At 35.0% G+C, this 19,783-nt stretch overlaps 2 protein-coding genes across 2 annotated transcripts in view; one reads left to right on the top strand and one right to left on the bottom strand.

Annotated features, from left to right (window-relative positions):
• LOC134303092 (cytosolic phospholipase A2 gamma-like) overlaps positions 1 to 10,321 on the bottom strand; it is a 41,181-nt gene extending 30,860 nt beyond the window's left edge. The window contains exon 1 of the mRNA XM_062988376.1: positions 10,289 to 10,321. Within this exon, the coding sequence (XP_062844446.1) occupies positions 10,289 to 10,321 (33 nt within the window). The remainder of the gene's footprint in view (positions 1 to 10,288) is intronic.
• A 382-nt stretch (positions 10,322 to 10,703) lies between these two features.
• On the top strand, positions 10,704 to 11,404 carry LOC134303083 (GTPase IMAP family member 9-like). Its single transcript, XM_062988364.1, has one exon. The coding sequence runs from the start codon at positions 10,709 to 10,711 to the stop codon at positions 11,402 to 11,404; it is 696 nt and encodes a 231-aa protein (XP_062844434.1). The 5' UTR covers positions 10,704 to 10,708.
• The last annotated feature ends 8,379 nt before the right edge of the window (positions 11,405 to 19,783 follow it).

The following is a 19,783-nucleotide window of genomic DNA, read 5'->3' as shown; positions in this document are numbered from 1 at the left end:
ACACACGCGAGACAGACAGTTTATTCAGGTTATTCTATCACATGGTTATATACATGATTTATATTTGTGATGCTTCATCTCTACAGTTTATTCAGGTTATTCTATCACATGGTTATATACATGATTTATATTTGTGATGCTTCATCTCTACAGTTTATTCAGGTTATTCTATCACATGGTTATATACATGATTTATATTTGTGATGCTTCATCTCTACAGTTTATTCAGGTTATTCTATCACATGGTTATATACATGATTTATATTTGTGATGCTTCATCTCTACAGTTTATTCAGGTTATTCTATCACATGGTTATATACATGATTTATATTTGTGATGCTTCATCTCTACAGTTTATTCAGGTTATTCTATCACATGGTTATATACATGATTTATATTTGTGATGCTTCATCTCTACAGTTTATTCAGGTTATTCTATCACATGGTTATATACATGATTTATATTTGTGATGCTTCATCTCTACAGTTTATTCAGGTTATTCTATCACATGGTTATATACATGATTTATATTTGTGATGCTTCATCTCTACAGTTTATTCAGGTTATTCTATCACATGGTTATATACATGATTTATATTTGTGATGCTTCATCTCTACAGTTTATTCAGGTTATTCTATCACATGGTTATATACATGATTTATATTTGTGATGCTTCATCTCTACAGTTTATTCAGGTTATTCTATCACATGGTTATATACATGATTTATATTTGTGATGCTTCATCTCTACAGTTTATTCAGGTTATTCTATCACATGGTTATATACATGATTTATATTTGTGATGCTTCATCTCTACAGTTTATTCAGGTTATTCTATCACATGGTTATATACATGATTTATATTTGTGATGCTTCATCTCTACAGTTTATTCAGGTTATTCTATCACATGGTTATATACATGATTTATATTTGTGATGCTTCATCTCTACAGTTTATTCAGGTTATTCTATCACATGGTTATATACATGATTTATATTTGTGATGCTTCATCTCTACAGTTTATTCAGGTTATTCTATCACATGGTTATATACATGATTTATATTTGTGATGCTTCATCTCTACAGTTTATTCAGGTTATTCTATCACATGGTTATATACATGATTTATATTTGTGATGCTTCATCTCTACAGTTTATTCAGGTTATTCTATCACATGGTTATATACATGATTTATATTTGTGATGCTTCATCTCTACAGTTTATTCAGGTTATCTATCACATGGTTATATACATGATTTATATTTGTGATGCTTCATCTCTACAGTTTATTCAGGTTATTCTATCACATGGTTATATACATGATTTATATTTGTGATGCTTCATCTCTACAGTTTATTCAGGTTATTCTATCACATGGTTATATACATGATTTATATTTGTGATGCTTCATCTCTACAGTTTATTCAGGTTATTCTATCACATGGTTATATACATGATTTATATTTGTGATGCTTCATCTCTACAGTTTATTCAGGTTATTCTATCACATGGTTATATACATGATTTATATTTGTGATGCTTCATCTCTACAGTTTATTCAGGTTATTCTATCACATGGTTATATACATGATTTATATTTGTGATGCTTCATCTCTACAGTTTATTCAGGTTATTCTATCACATGGTTATATACATGATTTATATTTGTGATGCTTCATCTCTACAGTTTATTCAGGTTATTCTATCACATGGTTATATACATGATTTATATTTGTGATGCTTCATCTCTACAGTTTATTCAGGTTATTCTATCACATGGTTATATACATGATTTATATTTGTGATGCTTCATCTCTACAGTTTATTCAGGTTATTCTATCACATGGTTATATACATGATTTATATTTGTGATGCTTCATCTCTACAGTTTATTCAGGTTATTCTATCACATGGTTATATACATGATTTATATTGTGATGCTTCATCTCTACAGTTTATTCAGGTTATTCTATCACATGGTTATATACATGATTTATATTTGTGATGCTTCATCTCTACAGTTTATTCAGGTTATTCTATCACATGGTTATATACATGATTTATATTTGTGATGCTTCATCTCTACAGTTTATTCAGGTTATTCTATCACATGGTTATATACATGATTTATATTTGTGATGCTTCATCTCTACAGTTTATTCAGGTTATTCTATCACATGGTTATATACATGATTTATATTTGTGATGCTTCATCTCTACAGTTTATTCAGGTTATTCTATCACATGGTTATATACATGATTTATATTTGTGATGCTTCATCTCTACAGTTTATTCAGGTTATTCTATCACATGGTTATATACATGATTTATATTTGTGATGCTTCATCTCTACAGTTTATTCAGGTTATTCTATCACATGGTTATATACATGATTTATATTTGTGATGCTTCATCTCTACAGTTTATTCAGGTTATTCTATCACATGGTTATATACATGATTTATATTTGTGATGCTTCATCTCTACAGTTTATTCAGGTTATTCTATCACATGGTTATATACATGATTTATATTTGTGATGCTTCATCTCTACAGTTTATTCAGGTTATTCTATCACATGGTTATATACATGATTTATATTTGTGATGCTTCATCTCTACAGTTTATTCAGGTTATTCTATCACATGGTTATATACATGATTTATATTTGTGATGCTTCATCTCTACAGTTTATTCAGGTTATTCTATCACATGGTTATATACATGATTTATATTTGTGATGCTTCATCTCTACAGTTTATTCAGGTTATTCTATCACATGGTTATATACATGATTTATATTTGTGATGCTTCATCTCTACAGTTTATTCAGGTTATTCTATCACATGGTTATATACATGATTTATATTTGTGATGCTTCATCTCTACAGTTTATTCAGGTTATTCTATCACATGGTTATATACATGATTTATATTTGTGATGCTTCATCTCTACAGTTTATTCAGGTTATTCTATCACATGGTTATATACATGATTTATATTTGTGATGCTTCATCTCTACAGTTTATTCAGGTTATTCTATCACATGGTTATATACATGATTTATATTTGTGATGCTTCATCTCTACAGTTTATTCAGGTTATTCTATCACATGGTTATATACATGATTTATATTTGTGATGCTTCATCTCTACAGTTTATTCAGGTTATTCTATCACATGGTTATATACATGATTTATATTTGTGATGCTTCATCTCTACAGTTTATTCAGGTTATTCTATCACATGGTTATATACATGATTTATATTTGTGATGCTTCATCTCTACAGTTTATTCAGGTTATTCTATCACATGGTTATATACATGATTTATATTTGTGATGCTTCATCTCTACAGTTTATTCAGGTTATTCTATCACATGGTTATATACATGATTTATATTTGTGATGCTTCATCTCTACAGTTTATTCAGGTTATTCTATCACATGGTTATATACATGATTTATATTTGTGATGCTTCATCTCTACAGTTTATTCAGGTTATCTATCACATGGTTATATACATGATTTATATTTGTGATGCTTCATCTCTACAGTTTATTCAGGTTATTCTATCACATGGTTATATACATGATTTATATTTGTGATGCTTCATCTCTACAGTTTATTCAGGTTATTCTATCACATGGTTATATACATGATTTATATTTGTGATGCTTCATCTCTACAGTTTATTCAGGTTATTCTATCACATGGTTATATACATGATTTATATTTGTGATGCTTCATCTCTACAGTTTATTCAGGTTATTCTATCACATGGTTATATACATGATTTATATTTGTGATGCTTCATCTCTACAGTTTATTCAGGTTATTCTATCACATGGTTATATACATGATTTATATTTGTGATGCTTCATCTCTACAGTTTATTCAGGTTATTCTATCACATGGTTATATACATGATTTATATTTGTGATGCTTCATCTCTACAGTTTATTCAGGTTATTCTATCACATGGTTATATACATGATTTATATTTGTGATGCTTCATCTCTACAGTTTATTCAGGTTATTCTATCACATGGTTATATACATGATTTATATTTGTGATGCTTCATCTCTACAGTTTATTCAGGTTATTCTATCACATGGTTATATACATGATTTATATTTGTGATGCTTCATCTCTACAGTTTATTCAGGTTATTCTATCACATGGTTATATACATGATTTATATTTGTGATGCTTCATCTCTACAGTTTATTCAGGTTATCTATCACATGGTTATATACATGATTTATATTTGTGATGCTTCATCTCTACAGTTTATTCAGGTTATTCTATCACATGGTTATATACATGATTTATATTTGTGATGCTTCATCTCTACAGTTTATTCAGGTTATTCTATCACATGGTTATATACATGATTTATATTTGTGATGCTTCATCTCTACAGTTTATTCAGGTTATTCTATCACATGGTTATATACATGATTTATATTTGTGATGCTTCATCTCTACAGTTTATTCAGGTTATTCTATCACATGGTTATATACATGATTTATATTTGTGATGCTTCATCTCTACAGTTTATTCAGGTTATTCTATCACATGGTTATATACATGATTTATATTTGTGATGCTTCATCTCTACAGTTTATTCAGGTTATTCTATCACATGGTTATATACATGATTTATATTTGTGATGCTTCATCTCTACAGTTTATTCAGGTTATTCTATCACATGGTTATATACATGATTTATATTTGTGATGCTTCATCTCTACAGTTTATTCAGGTTATTCTATCACATGGTTATATACATGATTTATATTTGTGATGCTTCATCTCTACAGTTTATTCAGGTTATTCTATCACATGGTTATATACATGATTTATATTTGTGATGCTTCATCTCTACAGTTTATTCAGGTTATTCTATCACATGGTTATATACATGATTTATATTTGTGATGCTTCATCTCTACAGTTTATTCAGGTTATTCTATCACATGGTTATATACATGATTTATATTTGTGATGCTTCATCTCTACAGTTTATTCAGGTTATTCTATCACATGGTTATATACATGATTTATATTTGTGATGCTTCATCTCTACAGTTTATTCAGGTTATTCTATCACATGGTTATATACATGATTTATATTTGTGATGCTTCATCTCTACAGTTTATTCAGGTTATCCTATCACATGGTTATATACATGATTTATATTTGTGATGCTTCATCTCTACAGTTTATTCAGGTTATTCTATCACATGGTTATATACATGATTTATATTTGTGATGCTTCATCTCTACAGTTTATTCAGGTTATTCTATCACATGGTTATATACATGATTTATATTTGTGATGCTTCATCTCTACAGTTTATTCAGGTTATTCTATCACATGGTTATATACATGATTTATATTTGTGATGCTTCATCTCTACAGTTTATTCAGGTTATTCTATCACATGGTTATATACATGATTTATATTTGTGATGCTTCATCTCTACAGTTTATTCAGGTTATTCTATCACATGGTTATATACATGATTTATATTTGTGATGCTTCATCTCTACAGTTTATTCAGGTTATTCTATCACATGGTTATATACATGATTTATATTTGTGATGCTTCATCTCTACAGTTTATTCAGGTTATTCTATCACATGGTTATATACATGATTTATATTTGTGATGCTTCATCTCTACAGTTTATTCAGGTTATTCTATCACATGGTTATATACATGATTTATATTTGTGATGCTTCATCTCTACAGTTTATTCAGGTTATTCTTTCACATGGTTATATACATGATTTATATTTGTGATGCTTCATCTCTACAGTTTATTCAGGTTATCCTATCACATGGTTATATACATGATTTATATTTGTGATGCTTCATCTCTACAGTTTATTCAGGTTATTCTTTCACATGGTTATATACATGATTTATATTTGTGATGCTTCATCTCTACAGTTTATTCAGGTTATTCTATCACATGGTTATATACATGATTTATATTTGTGATGCTTCATCTCTACAGTTTATTCAGGTTATTCTATCACATGGTTATATACATGATTTATATTTGTGATGCTTCATCTCTACAGTTCATTCAGGTTATTCTTTCACATGGTTATATACATGATTTATATTTGTGATGCTTCATCTCTACAGTTTATTCAGGTTATTCTATCACATGGTTATATACATGATTTATATTTGTGATGCTTCATCTCTACAGTTTATTCAGGTTATTCTATCACATGGTTATATACATGATTTATATTTGTGATGCTTCATCTCTACAGTTTATTCAGGTTATTCTATCGCATGGTTATATACATGGTTTATATTTGTGATGCTTCATCTCTACAGTTCATTCAGGTTATTCTATCGCATGGTTATATACATGATTTATATTTGTGATGCTTCATCTCTACAGTTCATTCAGGTTATTCTATCGCATGGTTATATACATGATTTATATTTGTGATGCTTCATCTCTACAGTTCATTCAGGTTATTCTATCGCATGGTTATATACATGATTTATAATTGTGATGCTTCATCTCTACAGTTTATTCAGGTTATTCTATCACATGGTTATATACATGATTTATATTTGTGATGCTTCATCTCTACAGTTTATTCAGGTTATTCTATCACATGGTTATATACATGATTTATATTTGTGATGCTTCATCTCTACAGTTTATTCAGGTTATTCTATCACATGGTTATATACATGATTTATATTTGTGATGTTTCATCTCTACAGTTTATTCAGGTTATTCTATCACATGGTTATATACATGATTTATATTTGTGATGCTTCATCTCTACAGTTTATTTAGGTTATTCTATCACATGGTTATATACATGATTTATATTTGTGATGCTTCATCTCTACAGTTTATTCAGGTTATTCTATCACATGGTTATATACATGATTTATATTTGTGATGCTTCATCTCTACAGTTTATTCAGGTTATTCTATCACATGGTTATATACATGATTTATATTTGTGATGCTTCATCTCTACAGTTTATTCAGGTTATTCTATCACATGGTTATATACATGATTTATATTTGTGATGCTTCATCTCTACAGTTTATTCAGGTTATTCTATCACATGGTTATATACATGATTTATATTTGTGATGCTTCATCTCTACAGTTTATTCAGGTTATTCTATCACATGGTTATATACATGATTTATATTTGTGATGCTTCATCTCTACAGTTTATTCAGGTTATTCTATCACATGGTTATATACATGATTTATATCTGTGATGCTTCATCTCTACAGTTTATTCAGGTTATCCTATCACATGGTTATATACATGATTTATATTTGTGATGCTTCATCTCTACAGTTTATTCAGGTTATTCTATCACATGGTTATATACATGATTTATATTTGTGATGCTTCATCTCTACAGTTCATTCAGGTTATTCTATCACATGGTTATATACATGATTTATATTTGTGATGCTTCATCTCTACAGTTCATTCAGGTTATTCTATCGCATGGTTATATACATGATTTATATCTGTGATGCTTCATCTCTACAGTTTATTCAGGTTATCCTATCACATGGTTATATACATGATTTATATTTGTGATGCTTCATCTCTACAGTTTATTCAGGTTATTCTATCACATGGTTATAAACATGATTTATATTTGTGATGCTTCATCTCTACAGTTCATTCAGGTTATTCTATCACATGGTTATATACATGATTTATATTTGTGATGCTTCATCTCTACAGTTCATTCAGGTTATTCTTTCACATGGTTATATACATGATTTATATTTGTGATGCTTCATCTCTACAGTTTATTCAGGTTATTCTATCACATGGTTATATACATGATTTATATTTGTGATGCTTCATCTCTACAGTTTATTCAGGTTATTCTATCACATGGTTATATACATGATTTATATTTGTGATGCTTCCTCTCTACAGTTTATTCAGGTTATCCTATCACATGGTTATATACATGATTTATATTTGTGATGCTTCATCTCTACAGTTTATTCAGGTTATTCTATCACATGGTTATATACATGATTTATATTTGTGATGCTTCATCTCTACAGTTTATTCAGGTTATTCTATCACATGGTTATATACATGATTTATATTTGTGATGCTTCATCTCTACAGTTTATTCAGGTTATTCTATCACATGGTTATATACATGATTTATATTTGTGATGCTTCCTCTCTACAGTTTATTCAGGTTATCCTATCACATGGTTATATACATGATTTATATTTGTGATGCTTCATCTCTACAGTTTATTCAGGTTATTCTATCACATGGTTATATACATGATTTATATTTGTGATGCTTCATCTCTACAGTTTATTCAGGTCATTCTATCACATGGTTATATACATGATTTATATTTGTGATGCTTCATCTCTACAGTTTATTCAGGTTATTCTATCACATGGTTATATACATGATTTATATTTGTGATGCTTCCTCTCTACAGTTTATTCAGGTCATTCTATCACATGGTTATATACAGGTCCTTCTCAAAAAATTAGCATATTGTGATAAAGTTCATTATTTTCCATAATGTAATGATAAAAATTAAACTTTCATATATTTTAGATTCATTGCACACCAACTGACATATTTCAGGTCTTTTATTGTTTTAATACTGATGATTTTGGCATACAGCTCATGAAAACCCAAAATTCCTATCTCAAAAAATTAGCATATTTCATCCGACCAATAAAAGAAAAGTGTTTTTAATACAAAAAAAGTCAACCTTCAAATAATTATGTTCAGTTATGCACTCAATACTTGGTCGGGAATCCTTTTGCAGAAATGACTGCTTCAATGCGGCGTGGCATGGAGGCAATCAGCCTGTGGCACTGCTGAGGTGTTATGGAGGCCCAGGATGCTTCGATAGCGGCCTTAAGCTCATCCAGAGTGTTGGGTCTTGTGTCTCTCAACTTTCTCTTCACAATATCCCACAGATTCTCTATGGGGTTCAGGTCAGGAGAGTTGGCATGCCAATTGAGCACAGTAATACCATGGTCAGTAAACCATTCACCAGTGGTTTTGGCACTGTGAGCAGGTGCCAGGTCGTGCTGAAAAATGAAATCTTCATCTCCATAAAGCTTTTCAGCAGATGGAAGCATGAAGTGCTCCAAAATCTCCTGATAGCTAGCTGCATTGACCCTGCCCTTGATAAAACACAGTGGACCAACACCAGCAGCTGACATGGCACCCCAGACCATCACTGACTGTGGGTACTTAACACTGGACTTCAGGCATTTTGGCATTTCCTTCTCCCCAGTCTTCCTCCAGACTCTGGCACCTTGATTTCCGAATGACATGCAAAATTTGCTTTCATCCGAAAACAGTACTTTGGACCACTGAGCAACAGTCCAGTGCTGCTTCTCTGTAGCCCAGGTCAGGCGCTTCTGCCGCTGTTTCTGGTTCAAAAACCCATTTCCTGCACACGCCTGTGCACGGTGGCTCTGGATGTTTCTACTCCAGACTCAGTCCACTGCTTCCGCAGGTCCCCCAAGGTCTGGAATCGGCCCTTCTCCACAATCTTCCTCAGGGTCCGGTCACCTCTTCTCGTTGTGCAGCGTTTTCTGCCACACTTTTTCCTTCCCACAGACTTCCCACTGAGGTGCCTTGATACAGCACTCTGGGAACAGCCTATTCGTTCAGAAATTTCTTTCTGTGTCTTACCCTCTTGCTTGAGGGTGTCAATGATGGCCTTCTGGACAGCAGTCAGGTCGGCAGTCTTACCCATGATTGCAGTTTTGAGTAATGAACCAGGCTGGGAGTTTTTAAAAGCCTCAGGAATCTTTTGCAGGTGTTTAGAGTTAATTCGTTGATTCAGATGATTAGGTTAATAGCTCGTTTAGAGAACCTTTTCATGATATGCTAATTTTTTGAGATTGAGAATTTTGGGTTTTCATGAGCTGTATGCCAAAATCATCAGTATTAAAACAATAAAAGACCTGAAATATTTCAGTTGGTGTGCAATGAATCTAAAATATATGAAAGTTAAATTTTTATCATTACATTATGGAAAATAATGAACTTTATCACAATATGCTAATTTTTTGAGAAGGACCTGTATATGTCAGATTGTAGGTTAAAATTTCTCCATCAGTAAACATTGTAGATCAGCGGTGCTTTAGGTGGGATAAGGCGTAGTTATTGTAACAGACTTGTATCGTGACGATGGTTTGATGGACGTTTCTACACGAAGTGAGTGTGTTTTGACCCTTTGGCGCTTCCATTGTTCATGTAATAGCATGCTAGGCTAACGCGATGACTCTAGCTGTCCGGTACCGTAACAGAAGAAGTTAATAAAGTGTTCTGCTCCCGACAACTTGTGAATATAACGTGTATTTATGTCTTTATTAAACAAGTGCATCACTACCACGCTCGGTTACATTATGTTAACAAACCGCAAATGAAAAACGGTGGCAAGCCTCAACATGAACTACGGGTGACTCGCAGGGCCAAATAGAATTTTGCGTTAATGGCACTATTTTTTTTTAATCGCGTTAAATTGAGATTGCGTTAATGCGTTATTATCGCGTTAACTTCGACAGCCATAATATAAATGTATAAGTGTGTAACTGGTTTTCTGTGGTACTAACAGGATCCAGTAAGAGATCCAGAGATCAGATCTGCTGTAATGGATCAGGAACGGTGGATCGTGCTGCTGGGGAGGACTGGTGCTGGGAAGAGCTCAACAGGAAACACCATCCTGGGGAGAAATGTATTCAGATCAGAACGATCTTTATATACTGTAACAAAAATCACTCAACGTGCAGAAACAATGATAGGAGGAAAGTTTATACATGTGGTTGATACACCAGGATTCTTTGACACAAAACTGCCACGAGATCAGTTAGCAAAGCAGTTGGCCAGGAGTGTTTATCTCTCACAGCCAGGAGTTCATGCTTTCATTCTGGTTTTCAAATATGATTATTTTACAGAATATGAAGAGGAAATGATTAAGAAGTTACAGGAAGTTTTTGGTGAGAAGGTTACAGATCACATGATCATTTTGTTTACTCATGCTGAGAGTGTCAGAGAGGAAGAAATAGTTAGAAGAACAAATGAACATCTCAGAGGAGTTTTAGATCAGTGTGGAGGAAGATTTCACATCTTTAATAATGCAGAACCACAGAACAGACAGCAGGTCACTGAACTTCTGCAGAAGATAGACAGGATGGTGCAGCAGAATGGAGGAAGGTTCTACTACACTAATGGAGTGTTTGAGGAAGCACGGAGCTTAACCTGGGATGAATTTGAGAATAATTTCCAGCCAGCAGCAGATATTATAGGACTGGTGTCAGGGTGGATAGCAGGATTATTTAGGTGGTAACTGGGACTTATGTATTTGAGATTTATTTAGGAAGTGGGGCTTATGTACTTTGTACTGTGTTTTACTACTGTTTACAGTTCACTGTGTTTCCTGTTTTCTCCTATTTTATTTAAAATATGTTTTAAAGCTGGTTTTATTTCATGAGATTTAACATATTTAGTGTATTAATGATCTTGTAGATTGTAAAAGTGATTTTATTGGACGTGTTTGTGTGTTATTGCATAATAATATTAATATAAACAGTAATTAATATTAATATGATCTGTAGGCTATTAAATCTTTACATTAAAATCTAATATTCATTTCTATTAAACTGACTCCACAGTTCTGAACTTTTATTGTGGTTTTTATACTGAATACAACAATCACACGTTCATCATTACACAGCTGAAGTTATCTAGCATGAGGTTATAAACATGAAAACTACACTGGGCGTGTCGGCTCATTATTCTTATTCATCTTTTATTTATAGTCTAGATTACGGTGGTGGAAAAATTTTACTGTCCTCATAGTTACTCAGTCAACAAGTTAGTTTACCAGTTTAACTAACCCGTTTAGTCAGGCAGCAGGTTATAATGATCATCTTGTGAGGGTTTCATAGTAAAATTATTATAAATTACAGCTGATTATCTGGAATGAAAGAGGATGAAAGTTTTGAAGTGAGCTAGTAAGTAAGTTCTGACATGAACTTTATTCTGACTTGTAGAAAGTGTGACTGACTGGCAACCTTCCATATGGCATTGCAAACCAAACAGTGATGGATCCACACCATCCTTATTTCTTCATGAGCCAAGTTCATCAGTTATGTAACTCCATCCTTTACAAGATTACAGATTTCAGGAGTGATTGATCAGAAAGTTCTAGGAATCTAGGGATGTCTGGGGAGTGGAACAGCAAATCCAAAAACAGTGTGAATTATTCAATTCAATCAAGGTCAAGTCATTTGTATTTACAATAAACATTGTCTCATAGCAACTTTAAAGAATCCAGGACCAACAGACCAAAAACCTCCTGTTGAGCAGCCAAGGGCGATAGTGGCAGGAAAAACTCCCTTAAAATTACAGGACGAATCCCTGAGAGGAACCAGACTCAGGACCCCCGTCCTCCTTGGGTGGCCTGGAGGAAACTTTAAATAAATCGAATTTACACAGATCATACAAACACAAAATTAAATTAAGCTTAAATTTATAACTAGAAAAAATAATTTGAGTCATTATTCAGTCCAGTCTGTGATAAAGTCTATAGTGAGTTCTTGACATTCTTGGTGCAAACACGCCATGTCCCCATCACATGCAGGAGCACCGTTGTTGGCACGGTTCGACTTCATTCCTTAACCTCGGCGGGTAAACAGGTTTCCATTAAAACCACCTCTGGGTAAAACAACAGAGAATGTAGTTAAAAATGTAAAATGTAAACTAAGTAAAATATCAGTTTTACAGAGAGTAGCTTTAGACTCTGCCCACTTATTATTACAGCAGAACTAAAAAAGAAGAGCGAGCAGGTAACAAAATCATGAAGCTTTCATAGGACATCTCCCCCATCATCATCAAACCTGAGTGATCGTACAAGAGAAGCAGAACGACAGCAACCCAACATCCCTGATCACCACAAGTTTCTATCACCAAGAACCTCCAAACTCTGCTCCCTTGTCTATATTTGGGGTGGGCAGCTCCTACCCCAGGGTCCATTTACATTTACAGCAAAACATGAGAGCATCAGACCACCCAGACCCCAGATCTCCAAGACCGGAGCCACACACTCCTAGTCTGCAAAAAACGAATCAAAAGCCTAAGAAAACAAATATGTTTTTAAAATTGAACATTGAGACGTGTCAGAATCCTGAACAGCTTTGTAGAAAAATGCTCTGCCACCAGCTGTGATTTTTTTTAATTCTCAACTGAGTCTCTGTAATCTCAGCAGTAAGGCGGTTGTAGCCTAGTTGTTAAGGTACTGAACTAGTGATCAAAAGGTTGTCAGTTCAAGCCCAACCACTGCCAGGTTGCAACTGTTGAGCCCTTGAGCGAGGCCCTTAACTCTCAATAGCTTAGACTGTAACTGTAAGTCACTTTGGATAAAAGCTTCTGCTGAAAATGTATTATGTAGATACGTAGCGGTTACAGTACGATTTATCTTCCATTTTAAACATTAAATCTAGTTTAAAACATAGTATATTGATAATGTAGTTGTAATTATCTATTTAATTTAAATGTATATTTATTCCAAAGATAAAATAAATAAATATAAATGAGCACAGCAGCTTTTTGCTCTGCATTACTGAACTATTTCTTTAAGCAGGTTTAGCTGCCATGGTAAGGAGCTTCACTGTGTGATTAATAATAAAACCTTACATTGTTAATGTGGGATCGTTTTATAATGTAGAAAAACCAGTTTAACAATGAAAACACCCTGTAATTACACAGCTTTTATTTTGTCCTGTATCTAAATGTCAGAAGGCAGCAAATGTTGTACAGATGAGCAGAGATCTTTCAGCTTTAGATTTAGAAGATTTACTTTATTTCTAATATATAGTTCTCATATATATCTCTTCTCTCTCTGTCTCCCAACTCTTCCTACCTCCAACCACACTTTCACCCTTACAACACGCCCTAATCTTCACTCTTTATCTTCCTCCCTGTTGATCTCCACCATCCTAACTTCACTACCTAACCCTGATATTCTTGCTACCCTTCCACTCAACTCTGCTACTAATACTCTACTCCCTTCTCTTTCAACATCCCTCGATCAGCTCTGTCCTCCTACCCTCAAACGAGGAAAACCTTCTCACCCTGCTCCTTGGTTTTCAGATGCACTGCGCAGCAACAGAAGAGAATTAAGGGCAGCTGAGAGAAAGTGGAGGAAATCTAAGCTCAGTGCTGATCTCCACTCCTACCACGATCTGCTGTCCAGGTTCTCATCTGATGTGACTGCTGCAAAAACATCTTTCTACAAAGCCAAGCTTGAACAATCTGCTGCTGACCCACGTAAGCTTCATGCTATCTTTTCCTCTCTTCTAAACCCTCCTCCTCCTCCCCCATCTGCCTCTCTTACTGCTACTGACTTTGCAACATTCTTTCAGGACAAGATTGACAAAATCAATCAATCCTTCTCTCCGACTGACCCACTTTCAACTGACCCTCAACCCACCAACACACTCACCAGCTTCACCCCACTCACCATGGATGAGGTTACACAGCTCCTCTCATCCAGCAATCCCACTACATGCACACTTGACCCTTTACCATCCACCATCCTCAAAGACATCTCACAGGACCTAATCCCCTTCATCACACCCATCATCAACAGGTCATTCCCCTTCTTAAGAAACCTACACTAGACACTACAGACATTAACAACTACAGACCTGTCTCACTCCTCTCTTTTCTATCCAAAATTCTTGAACGTGCTGTCTATAACCAACTATCTGCCTTTCTCACTCAGAATGACCTCCACGATCCGTACCAGTCTGGCTTCAAGGCAGCACATTCTACGGAAACAGCTCTTGTAGCTGTTACTGAGAAGCTTCATGCAGCCAAAGCAGCCAAACTGTCATCTGTCCTCATTCTTCTTGACCTCTCTGCAGACTTCGACACAGTGAATCACAGCATTCTCCTGACCACTCTCTCCAACCTTGGAGTAACAGGTTCAGCATGGCAATGGATGGCCTCCTACCTGGAAGGGCGCTCCTACCAAGTGCCATGGAGGGGATCCATATCTCCCCCATGCACTCTCTCAACCGGTGTTCCTCAGGGCTCTGTACTTGGCCCACTTCTTTTCTCTATCTACACCCGCTCTCTGGGTAAGGTCATAATCTCCCATGGCTTCTCCTACCACTGCTATGCAGATGACACTCAGCTCATTCTGTCATTTCCTCCTTCAGACACACAAGTCTCAGCTCGCATCTCAGCATGTCTGCAAGATATCTCACAATGGATGTCGGCTCATCATCTAAAACTTAATCCCAGCAAGACCGAGATGTTGCTCATTCCTGGAGATCAGTCTCCAACCCAGGACCTAGTAATTTCTCTGGATGACTCCCAGATCAGACCATCTGATAAGGTAAGAAGTCTTGGTGTTGTCCTTGATAACCAGCTGACATTCTCTCCTCATATAGCCCACATGACAAGAGCGTGCCGGTTCCTCCTGTACAACATCAGGAAGATTCGTCCATTTCTCTCCAGGGAAGCTACCCAGATTCTGGTGCAATCACTGGTAATCTCACGGTTGGACTACTGCAACTCCCTTCTGGCTGGAGCTCCCATGTCCACGATTAAACCCTTACAGCTCATTCAAAATGCAGATGCCCGTCTGGTTTTTAACCAACCCCAACCCAAACACTGCCACATCACCCCACTGCTGCGTTCTCTTCACTGGCTTCCTGTAGCTGCACGCATTCAGTTTAAAACACTGACGCTCGCCTACAAAGCCAAAAATGGACCAGCCCCAAGCTACCTTCGGGGTCTAATCAAACCCCGCTCTGTACCACGCAACCTCCGAGCCTCTAGTCTCGCTCGACTTGAGCCTCCATCCAGGACTAAAGGAAGACAAGCATCAAGGCTCTTCTCTGTTCTAGCACCCAAGTGGTGGAACGAACTTCCTCTGTCTGTCCGAACATCTGAGTCTCTTGCTGTCTTTAAAAAACGATTAAAAACCGCCATCACCTTTTTACTAAATACTTAGGCTAACTTGTACTTATTTACTAACATTTTGTTCCATTCTTTTCCTTTTCCATTTTCAAAAAAAAAAAAAAAGAAAAAAAGGCACTTTGGTTCTAACAGGTTTTAGCAGATTTGTGTTCTTCGACTGTTGTTTACCTAAACTTGAGAAATGAAATGTTCACTATAGAAGCACTTCTGTAAGTCGCTCTGGATAAGAGCGTCTGCTAAATGCTGAAGATGAAGATGAAGATGAAAATCGAAGATCGAATCGGGACCTTGTGAATCGGAATCGAATCAATCAAGGAAATTAGTGGCGATACCCAGCCCTAGTTATTACTGTTGTTAATAAATTATTTAAAAATTGAACACATTTGAAATACAGATTTATGGATCTATCGAGATGCTTCACCGGAGCCACAATATATATATATATATATATATATTGAACTGACAAGGGAGCAGCAACAGAATAGTTTTACATATACAAATAGCTAAGTACATAAAAAAACCTTTATAAATGCTCAACATATTTACTCAGTAATGAACTTTAAACTCAACTTTAAACTTTACACAACCTTAACTGTACATACTGAACTGCTAATAAAGCACAAAACTGTAAATTAACCGAATACATTTTGTGTTATCGTAATGTTAAGGTCGCAGATGGTTATTTAAACATGATTGGCTTTCCTAGATGTATGAAAAACGCTCTAAAATCACCAAGTCATGTATAAACATGGTTAAATAAAACCTTAACACATTATTAGATAAACAGTTATTCAACTGCAATCAATCAAGTACAGCTCATTTGAGCACCTTGCATGTTTTTTATTTAGATTTTTTTTAAACTCACATAATAACGGCATTACATACACTTAAACTTTTTAAGGAATTAAAACGAAACCACACGTTATTAATCGCTAGAAGAAATAAATCAGGCAAAGGTAGCACAGAATTATAGGCGTCCCCCGCAACGAGTCAAAACCGATGTGCGCATGCTCGGTAGGATAAATCGACAGAACACCGGATCATGGTTTATATACCAGTGATTTGTCCAGTCCAGTTTTTACAAAGTGTTTTAGCAACCAAAATATAAAAAACACGTAAACAGAGCTAAAATAACTTAAATGTTTTTCTACAAAATGATTACATTATTACATGAAAAAACTAGATTTTGCTAGATCGGATCAAATGAATCGGTTCATCAGTACTGAATCATGTGTGATGCTAACGGAAGCAGCTAGAAGTTTGTGTGTTTACATGATAAGGGAGATAAAGCTCCTCAAATCCTCACGGCGCTATTTTTATAAACTCTAGTTTATTATTAATTAAAATGTAAGAAATAAATCTAGATTTTACTTACAGATGATTCACTTCAGTACAAACACACCAGCTGCTGCAGCTTCTTCTAACTGTTTGGGTTGAGCTGGTTGATCTACAATGTTCAGGTTCATTATCACCACCTACTGGACTGCAGTGTGAGAACTGATATCAGTACTGATGGAGAAGATCATGATGTTAGCTGAGCTGGATTTATTCTGATCTAAACTGGTGATGCTGGTTGACCAGCTAAACCATAAATATGGTCAAACAATTATTCATCCTGGTCGATGGTTTGACTGTATGACACACTAGAATGACTACAGTTACGCTTTTTTGCGCAAGGGACTCTCGCCTCTCGATCCCCCGCTCCTCTGTTGTGAGCCACTTAGTACCCATTATCATGGTAATGACCCACAGCCTGTCTACACACAAACACCTATCATCCCCCTCTGCCCTAATTTTACAGACAGGTCTGAGTTACAGGTCTGTGAGAGCCAGAGATCTTGCTTGTTTGTGGGTGACCAAATACTTATTTTCCACCATAATTTACAAATAAATTCTTTTGTGATTTTTTTTTCTCATTTTGTCTCTCATAGTTGAAGTGTAGCTATGATGAAAATTACAGAGCTCTCTCATCTTTCTAAGTAGGAGAACCTGCACAATCAGTGGCTGACTAAATACTTTTTGACCCCCACTGTATATGGCCAAGGGGATACCAGGGACATCATGTGCAGCGTAGATATTTATTTATACGCACACCTTTATGGCTCAAACAATGTCTGCATTGCTGTTCTGTTTAATACATGGTACTGGAATGCACCATACAGCAACTGATTTCACAACATACAGAGGTAGAAGTTCCTGCTGGTAATGTCCTGCTAACAGATAACAGACTGATATATCAGATGTCTTGTAATGCTGATGTATTCACAAATCAGAGCTGTTTTGAGCTTATATTAGGTGGCATACAAACATGTGTAAACAGGTATGGCACTTCTGTGTAATACATATGCAGCAGGCCTAATATTGTTAAAAAATTAAATTTTGGGACTAAACTCATTAAAGATTTGTAATATTTAAATCTGTGAATAAAATGCATGAGTGCAAAAAGGTGATAATGCCAACTGGTCTGGTTTACCATTGATGCAGGGGCGTATATTGGGACTTTAGAGACAATAGAGTGCAGAAATAGAGGGTGTGTGCTGTGTGTGACTGTTAAGCTGCTAAAATTTGGTATCAAGCAAGAACAGAGAAAAATTCTACTTAGAAAAAATGCACTAATTAGTGTCCTCGGTTTCTCAATTTCATATAGAAATTAATAAAGAAATTCTGTAGTTAGTCCGAGATCTCTAACAAGGGTGACAGGAAATTTTATACTTTATTAGTTATTTGCATTAAACTCATAAGTTATTTGCTTTTTTAATTTATTGCTTTCTTAGATCAATAGACCTCTGAAGTCATTCTGTAGTCCTCGTTATGCCCATATTTGGAGACCTGGGTCTAAGCGCGATTTCCAATGGGAAAAATTAACAGGGTTTTCAAAAAATCAACTCTAACGCATCCTGTGCTAAATAAACATGTTCAGAACCCTTTACGATTTGTCCTGTGTACATTTTTCTCCTGTACATCACAAGTTCAAGTTCACAAATTCAAAGTTCAGAGTTTGGTCAGACCATAACAAGGCTTAGTTTCCCACCACCTTTGTGGCACATGTAATCTAGCCATATTGAGACTTTCCTGCCTGTAGTGGAATTACTTAGGAAAAGGTAACTCACAGGTTTGCTGGGATAAACGTTGGGGGTGGGTTGAATAGTGTGTTATCTGCTAGCATTTGCATGACAAAAGAGGACTGATAGCACTCTAATGGTTGTGTAGAAGGAGGGGTTTGTCCTCAGGATCTCAGATTTTCAGTCAAGCTAGTGTTAACATTACAGATTGATGTGGGTTCACTATTTTGCAATGATGTAGGATCACTATTTGGCAAGTGACACTCCGGTTGCCCTTTCTATTCATGCTTTATAACAGCTTATTAATGACTTATAAGGCATTTACAACCTTTTTAATAACCCTTAATAAACAGTTTATTAACCCTTTATAAACCCTTTATAAAGGTAGCCTTATTTTAAAGTGGAACCCAACATACTAATACACTACCTGGCCAAAAAAAAAGGTCCCACACTCTAATATTTGGTTGAACCGCCTTTAGCTTTGATTATGACACACATTCGCTGTGGCATCGTTTCCACGAGCTTCTGTAATGTCACAACATTTATTTCTGTCCAGAGTTGCATTAATTTTCCCCCCAAGATCTTGTATTGATGATGGGAGATTTGGACCACTGCACAAAGTCTTCTCCAGCACATCCCAAATATTCTCAATGGGGTTCAGGTCTGGGCTCTGT

Source organism: Trichomycterus rosablanca, chromosome 2, assembly GCF_030014385.1.
Source record: "Trichomycterus rosablanca isolate fTriRos1 chromosome 2, fTriRos1.hap1, whole genome shotgun sequence".
Classification (NCBI taxonomy): Eukaryota; Metazoa; Chordata; class Actinopteri; order Siluriformes; family Trichomycteridae; genus Trichomycterus; species Trichomycterus rosablanca.
Note: the sequence above shows the minus strand (reverse complement) of the source record. Positions and strands in the feature narration are given on the sequence as shown.

Coding starts and splice junctions, on each gene's coding strand:
- LOC134303083 (XM_062988364.1), top strand. CDS start 10,709: ATGGATCAGGAACGGTGGATCGTGCTGCTGGGGAGGACTGGTGCTGGG.